The following is an 8,061-nucleotide window of genomic DNA, read 5'->3' on the forward strand; positions in this document are numbered from 1 at the left end:
GTTTTTTAAAACTATTTTTTTAAGTATATATATAATAACAAAAATAGATAATCATAAAATCAAGTAGTAACCCTATATCAGGATTTTTTTGAAGCCACGATAACCTCTTAAAAAGCAAAAAGCAAAACAAAATAGATTATGAAACTCAATTATCAACTAGACTAATATCAAAATATGAATAAAAAAATTGAAAAAAAATTAAACCTTCCAAACCTGCAAATTAGTTCAACCTGCTAAACTCATAAATAAGACTAATATCAAATAACATGTTTTTTTTAAAAAAAATATGAAATATAAAATTAAATGATCATAAAATCAAGTTGAATTAAAAGAAATGATAAAAAAGGTACCCTACCAACCCATGAACAATATCTCGCAAACTCGAATACCAACCCAGTGCTAAAGTTTGTTCTTGATAACACGATAATCATATAAAAATAAAATATTAATTTTAAATCTAAATAAATTATAATGTAAAAACTAAATTAAAAATAATAAAAAATCAATAACAAAAGCAAAGAAAAAAAAACCAAAACCAAAACACACAAATTTCTTTTTATAAAACAATATGAATTAGTTTTAATCAACAATGTTTATAGTTGTGTTTCCTCATATTTTTTAGTTTTGTAGTAATAAAATAAATGTCATTAATGCATTGAAAAATGTGTGCTAGAATAAATTTCTCTCTCTCTCTCTTTTTACTTGTATAAAATAGCATCGAGGTGTTTTAGTTTCTTGAAAAGTTTGTTTACTTCCTTATTTTTGTAGTTTTTAGCTTTTTTATTTATTTATAATAAACTAGCTAAAGGTTTTAAATAAATATTGCTAAGAAACTTTAAGCTTTTTTAAAAAATATTGCTAAGAAACTTTAAGCTTTTTTTTTTAAAAAACTTTAATAAGTGAAGGATGATTTTATTTATAAAGCATTTTAGGTTTTATTTCTAAAAGCATAAGGAGATGCATTTAGATGAAAGATCATTTATTTAAAATAAAAAAAAAGTAAAATCAATGCTTTTTAATTATAAAAATGTTATCATAAAAGCAGAAATTATTATTATTGTATAGAACATCTTGATGAGTTGATAGGATTGATAAGAATAAAATTAAAAAATAAAAGTTGCCACATAATTTTGTAATAATTAGAAAATTATAACTGGTTTTTTAGATATTCTAAGTAAAATATTAGTTATATATTTGAAAAGGTAACAATCACTCTATATATTCTACTTAAGTTAAGTTATTTTATGTTTGTTTTTAATGATAAAATACATCAATTGTGTATACATGTTAAGAATTTATGTAAATGAATATATGTGTGTTTATTATTAAATGTAATAGACTACTAAAAAAAATGATACAATGATACAAAACATAAGCCTTATAAAATGATATAATCTTTAATTTTACTTTTGAATTGTGGGTGTTTGACCTAAAATGATAGTAATAATTAATTGAGTTTTAATCTATTTTCTTTGATCATGCTCGTAAGTCTATGTAGGATCATATCTATCCATTCTAAATTCATTTACCATATCACAAGGGTAAAGAACATAAAATTAAATTCATACACATTAATAGTAGAATCAACTTGTCTCCTTTTAATGCAATATTTAATGAAAAATCTAATTATGATTTCTAATACCTATGCCAATTTTGACTTTCAAGAAAAATATAGATCATAAAAAAGTGGCAAGATTATACTTTACTAAAACTAATGTTTACATAAAAATTCAACTCTTATATCCTCTAACGCAATATCAAAGAAAAAACCTAATTAGTATTCATAATTCCCAAGATGATTTTGATTGATGAGTAAAATATAAATCATTAAAGGTTAAAGAATACAAAAATAAAATTTTGATTCCAATGTTTACATATATACTCAACTTTCTTACTGTACATGCATCTTTCGAGAAAAATAATAATTAGAACATACAATTCCTAGACCAATTCTAGGTGAGTTTTCGACTGAAAATGGAGATTTAAAGATCTGATTTGAGATGTTGGTGGTCACGACTACAATAATGTGTTAGGGGAGAATTTGTGGCAGGAGAGGGGTTGCTATAGTGTTGGTTGTAGGAGAACTATTGTTGTGCTACCGAGGGTGTGGCGAAGTGGTTTGTTATTGGCTACTAGTGCTATGTGGGCTAGCGGTTCAAAGAGGTCAGAGTTTGGTAGGGTGGGTGAGTGAGGGAGGAGGCTAGGGGTTTTCTTTTGGCAGGAGTCTTTTTGTTTCTTACCTTTTTTTTTTTTTTTTAAAAAAACAAAGCTTTTATATGTTGTATTTGTTTTTGTGGTGGTATTATATTTTTAAAAAATTTTAAAATTTATTTTTGTTTTAAATTAATGTTTATTTTTGTGGTTTTGATATGCTAATGTCTAAAATAAATTTTAAAAAATAAAAAATATATATTATTTTAATATATTTCTAAACATAAACTACTACAATACCAACCATATATAGTAAAGCACCTAAAAATTAACACCCAGCCATCAATTGAAAGATTTATTTTATTTTTCTTGAACAATAATCTTAAATTTTAAGAATTTTATGGTCAAAGATTTTTTTTTTCCATTCTTAAACAGTGCAAGATATTTTTCTTTCCTTCTTGAACATAATTAGTGAATTTCTAAACATTTTTAATGCAACCCAAGTCAATTACAATATTTTTTATTTTTTGTTTGAATATCTACTTTATGAATCCTCTTCATTTTTTTTTTATCTTCCATAATATTATTTGACCCTCCTCTATATTGGTCCCTCCTTTTCCCTTTCTTATTATTCACCCCCAAATCTTTATTAGTTTTATTTTTATTTTTTTATTTTATAAAAACTTTTCACACAAAATAAAATAAGCAAAATGTGCCAAAAAAATCAGTAAATGATCGAAAATTAACTGGATTGCATCAATAATAATTTTTTTAAAATTTTTATATTTTTGAAAATAAATTAAAAAATAGAATTCGAATGAATTATAATAATTAAGAATATTTTTTATGGATGATAATGAATATTTTATCTTTTTATGTGCTATTCACGATAGAAGCATACAAATAAGTTATATTTTAGGGATTTTAAATTGAATTTAATATAAGTATAAAAAATATTTCAAATTTAAAATAACAATTGGATTAAATAGGTTTATGTGTTCTATAGTTATTTTAATTCAAATAATATAACAACAGATCAATTCACAACACCATAATTTATACGAAACAATTTAATTATTTTGCTTTACATTCATACGCACAAAAACAAAAATTCGTCTGTAGCCGCCTCCATTTAAGCAAATGGAGATGGATTTCCATGAAATAAGGACAATTGTCATCCCCAAGTATAATTTGAGATATTTCAGCGATAAGGACGTCACACACGAGCCGACGCATGGAGGATCCATTTCACAACATGTATAGAAAAAGCTGTAAGAAGATCCTTGCAACCTAGAAATTCAGACCTCGCATAAGAACAGGAAGGTTAATTGATTTTGTTAAACAGAGCCATTTGGCACATTTCCTGTCCTTAGAACGAAGGGCGACTGCACCTTAAAAAGAACTAACTTATTATGGATGATTACGGTAAGCCAAAGCAGCTAGTTTCATTTGTTTTCATCGGAGTGAATTTTCTATCCCCATCGTTGGCAGATTTATTGATTGAGGGTTCTGATCTGACTGACCATGATGATTGAGGCTTTGTCCTGCCTTGTACTTTTCTCCTGAGAATCAGAACCTGAGATTTTCAGCAAGAAAAAGAGAGGCAACTATTGCATGTTAAATTGATGGTTACTGGCAAGTGTTTCTTCCATCACCCGAGTACATGAATTTTGAAGGATGAATAGTGTTCTTTTGACAAATAACCTGTTATCATATTGCTAAACGATTTCTTGGAAGAGCTCTTTGATTCAATGATTGATGACGACTTAGAGAGATAAGCAATATGATAACAACGGTGAAGATTAATCCAGATAGCTGCCAGGCAACCTATGGAGCCAATCACCCCAGGCTAGACCTTGTCACCTCATATGCCAAGAAGCAGGCTGCATTTGCAGGGACACTTCGAGCCATGGCGGGGCCAAAACCCTTGTACAAGCCTTTGATACCTTCAGACGCCAGGATCTTCCTAAAAGCATCGATGGAGCCCGAGAACTTGGGATTTTTGTAATCATCAACCTGAATGACACTTTTGACGACATCAGTGGGGTAGACAGATGCCCAAAAGGAAGCGCCAGCTAAGCCACCGGCCACAATCAAAGAGCCCCTTCCCAAATGAGAAGTATCCTGGCCTCCTGCAAAGGACTGCTTCAACAATTCATAGACACCAAACATAGCAGCATTTCCAGGAATTTCACGTGCCATAGTAGGAACCAAGCCCTTGAAGAGACCCGTCACACCACCTGATTTGAGAACATGTCTGGCCACATCCATTGGCCCTCCATACTTCACTGCCACCACTGCTGAGTCTGAACTTGCCAATGCACTTTGTGCTTGCAACCTGTTCCCACCAGGAAGACCCAATCAATTAGGGGGTAGATTTCAAAGATCTGCCAGGTATTTAACCAAAATAGGATAGAAACAGATGGAAAATGAAGAAGTTAAAACTATTAGTTGCCAGGATTGAGAGATACTTAAAAAATACTGGCATAACCACTACTTAGTTATTGGAGATTTGAGAGAGAGGATTGTGTTCCGGTTGTTTAAGAGTATTTAAGAAACTATGCCATATTCACATTATGATTTTCCCCTTGCCTGATAATTTTGGAGACCATATATATATATATATATAGACTTAAAATGTCAGGGGTGAACCAGAAAAGCACTACTTCCTCAAGGGTAAAGGCAAACATGTAAATTTTTACTGTGCAATTTAGAAGAATTCAGGACATGAAAGGTAAGGCAGAAACTTCCTAAAACCATCGAGTTTTCAAGATACATAGCACAGTCAGATCCAATGAGTTATAAGTAATATAATACAATTAGGCAAAAAGCTCAACACAAAGGTATAAACAAAAATGTGAAGGCTTTGCAAAATAATGCAGCAGTTCAAGAAATAAGAAAATCAGGTTGCAAGGTCGGGAATGGTTGTGAGGGTGGAGGAAGATTGCACTGACCTGCACTTTATCAATTCAGTGGGACAAGCAAGAAAAGAAACAGCAACTCCAGCGCCCGCACCAGCAACAACTTGCTGGTTAACAGTAAGAGGGGCACCAGGTTGAGACCTCAACAATGCCTCCATTTGTCCCCTCACTGAGAAAAGAACAGCATTGAAGGCTGCCACAGTAGCAAGTGGAGCTCCCATACCTTTGTATAACCCCCTTGGGCCCTCAGCAGCTAAAGTCTGCTTGACAGCATCTACCGCGCCAGCATACTTTGGAGCTTGGCCAGGGAGTGGAACAGGCTGGCTCTGGAGCTTGACCTTGATGGTGTCAAAGGGGTGCCCAACTATCAATTGTGCAGCACCCCCGACTGTCCCGGCAGTCAAGTCCTTTGCTACTTCCCCCATCTGCAAGAGAGCTTGGAAATATGAATTCAAGTCATTGAAGGGATAAAAGTGAAAGACTTGAATTAGCTTCAAAATGTTTGATTTTAAGCTAATGGAAACAATAGCAACAGAAGTATTGTTTGCTTATTTATTTTCCACCCAAAAATATTTCAGATGAAATATAATTGAAGTGCCAGATCAAGATGCCAAAAAAATATCGCAACGTCCAAACACATGGTTACGCAGGTTAATAGAGGTAAAGAAGCCTCACAAAATACAGGAGTAAGAGAATTAAAAGTTGTCACACACAAATGTGTGAGTGTCGACATATTCCAGATTTGAATGAAACACAGCAAGACATATACTAATAAAGATTTTATTATACTCCCAACTAATGTTTCTAACTACCTTCAGTTGCACACATGTTTTAAAATGGAGTTTGGAAATACGGCTGAAATCGTGTTTTTAAAAAATTTAAATTTTTTAATTTTTTTTTAAATATTTTCAAGTTATTTTGGCATACTAATATTAAAAATAATATTTCAAAAATAATAATAAAAATATTATTTTGATATATTTTAAAAAAAAAAACTTTAAACTTTAAATCACAGTCACTACCATACTCTGGAAAACCCTCGTAAGTCCAGGACAACACCACAACCAAATTAGCTCTATTCTAGAATCGAGAGGACACAAATGAACTCCCATAACTCTTCCTTCTTTCAATTTGTTTCATGAACCCCTGAAAATGAGTCATTTCTCTTCTCCTTGGCTGGTACAATTTGCAATCTAAGCCAACTAGCGGATGCTCTTACCAAGTTCAATACAATTTGAACAATGCAATTCAATGGTAAAAGATATCATCACAGTAGCACTGTAACACACCAACATATGATGGATGTCATTATATCTATATATTCTCTTCTCAAATTTTCACTCCTTACCCATTTCCAACCCCAAATCAACATCAACATGATCTTGAGGATTGCATCAGCAATAAGAAAGAGTGAAAAAGAAAACAAAAACCCAAATGCAGTTTATACAGAGTCCATGGATATAGGAGGTGATGGGTAAGCATAAGTATCAAGGTGTAAAAATAATAGCAAGTGAAACAAATAAATTTTCAAAGCCTACAAATGATTCAGATACGCTCTGCAAACCGAATAAGTTTAAGAATCAAACCAAACTTGATTTGATGCGCAGACCGCAAAGAGAGCAAAACCGAATCCAAAGCCCAGAACTTTAACCTCACCCCAGATGACTTAAATCTGAAAAAAAAAAAATGGAAAACACTATAACAAAAAATGGGTTGTATAATTTCAGTCATATGCACATCAAGGAGGGAGATTATTGATTTACCATGGGAAGAAACAAAGGCGTTATTGCCCACTTGCTGGCGGATGCAAAAAGGTGGTGGTAAGAGGGGGTAGGGAGCTGGTGAGATTTAAGAATTCTGTGTGATTAGAGAAGTCCTGTAATTTTAGGTAGTAGGAATCTTGAAATTAAATTAACCAGAGGGGTTCCAAAAACCATGGAATCGCTGTCCATTATAAACAAAAATCATCTCGAGAGTCATCAACTTAAGAGCCACATGAGAGTGCTAGGTCGGGACTTGGGCAGGGACAAAAACTTCCAACCACAACTTGTAGAGCGTGGATCCAAACCTAAAAATATAATAGTTTGCTTTTTAAAATATTATTTTTATTTAAAAAATATTAAAATAGTATTTTTATTTCTTTCATTTTTAATATTAATACATTAAAATAATAATATAAATTAATCTAAAACCTTTTCAAAAAAATAATTTAAAGATTTAATGAAACAGTACATTTCAACCGCACACAACGGTGTAGCAGAGGGATGTGTACCGTGTGGCTGTGATGGTTCTCTTCGAGAACAAAATCCAATCTTGTTTTTTAAAGCCCCTGTTGCGTTCCGCTTCTCCACCAAGTGATTGCGGATGAGCTTTTGGGTGGTGGAGAAGAGCAGGAGTGATGGAAATTTATGTGGGCAAACCACAAAATAAGTCCCTCAAGTTTATAACAAATTCTTAATTGGGAACTCAAATGATTTTTGCTACAATTTGGTTTCCAAAAAGTAAAAACGATTCAGGAAGTTTTTAATTGAGTCCTCCGTCTATATTTCCCTCTAAATTCTAAGACTTGTCTTTTTTTTTTTAAAGAACATCGTTCATATAGACGTTACGTTTTTTTGTTAACTCTCGTCAAGTGTTGGCCAAAACATTCAATTAAGATTTATTTTTTTTGACAGCTCATTTAGGGTTTAATTGATAGTCTGGCTACTAATTTGAGGTTTTTTAAAATTCATATGATTTTCTCCACCTAACAAATCAGATTTCATATACATAACAATTAAATCAAATACTCTAACAGCTTGTTTGAAACCAAATTATATGCATGATTAAATTTAATCTTACTTGTGGTTTTGATTCAATTGATAATTTATTACAATTCTTATATTTGAAATAAAATACTAAATCACATAATTGAATTTAATTATATTATTTGGAATACTTATGGATTTGAATTAAAAATCTTGACTATTTTATCCTTAATTCAAGATTG

The 8,061-nt window shown here is 31.5% G+C and overlaps 1 protein-coding gene across 6 annotated transcripts; it reads right to left on the reverse strand.

Annotated features, from left to right (window-relative positions):
- Positions 1–3,693: 3,693 nt before the first annotated feature.
- On the reverse strand, positions 3,694–7,120 carry LOC105121576 (mitochondrial carnitine/acylcarnitine carrier-like protein). Of its 6 annotated transcripts, none has more exons than XM_011020277.1 (4): positions 6,836–7,120; positions 6,664–6,744; positions 5,106–5,508; positions 3,694–4,489 (listed from the first exon to the last, which is right to left on the reverse strand). In XM_011020277.1, exons 3-4 carry the CDS (start codon positions 5,495–5,497, stop codon positions 3,991–3,993), a joined length of 891 nt encoding a protein of 296 aa, XP_011018579.1. In that variant the 5' UTR covers positions 5,498–5,508; positions 6,664–6,744; positions 6,836–7,120; the 3' UTR covers positions 3,694–3,990. The 6 variants fall into 6 exon arrangements, with proteins under 6 accessions (XP_011018579.1, XP_011018578.1, XP_011018577.1 ...); XM_011020276.1 differs by having other exon boundaries at positions 5,106–5,497; positions 6,659–6,744; XM_011020275.1 differs by having other exon boundaries at positions 5,106–5,497; positions 6,611–6,744.
- Between the last annotated feature and the right edge of the window lie 941 nt (positions 7,121–8,061).

This window comes from Populus euphratica, unplaced genomic scaffold (assembly GCF_000495115.2).
Source record: "Populus euphratica unplaced genomic scaffold, PopEup_1.0 scaffold25.1, whole genome shotgun sequence".
Lineage (NCBI taxonomy): Eukaryota > Viridiplantae > Streptophyta > Magnoliopsida > Malpighiales > Salicaceae > Populus > Populus euphratica.

Coding starts and splice junctions, on each gene's coding strand:
- LOC105121576 (XM_011020273.1), bottom strand. Junction 4,490..5,105: donor ACTGAATTGATAAAGTGCAG/GTCAGTGCAATC, acceptor TGGTGGGAACAG/GTTGCAAGCACAAAGTGCAT.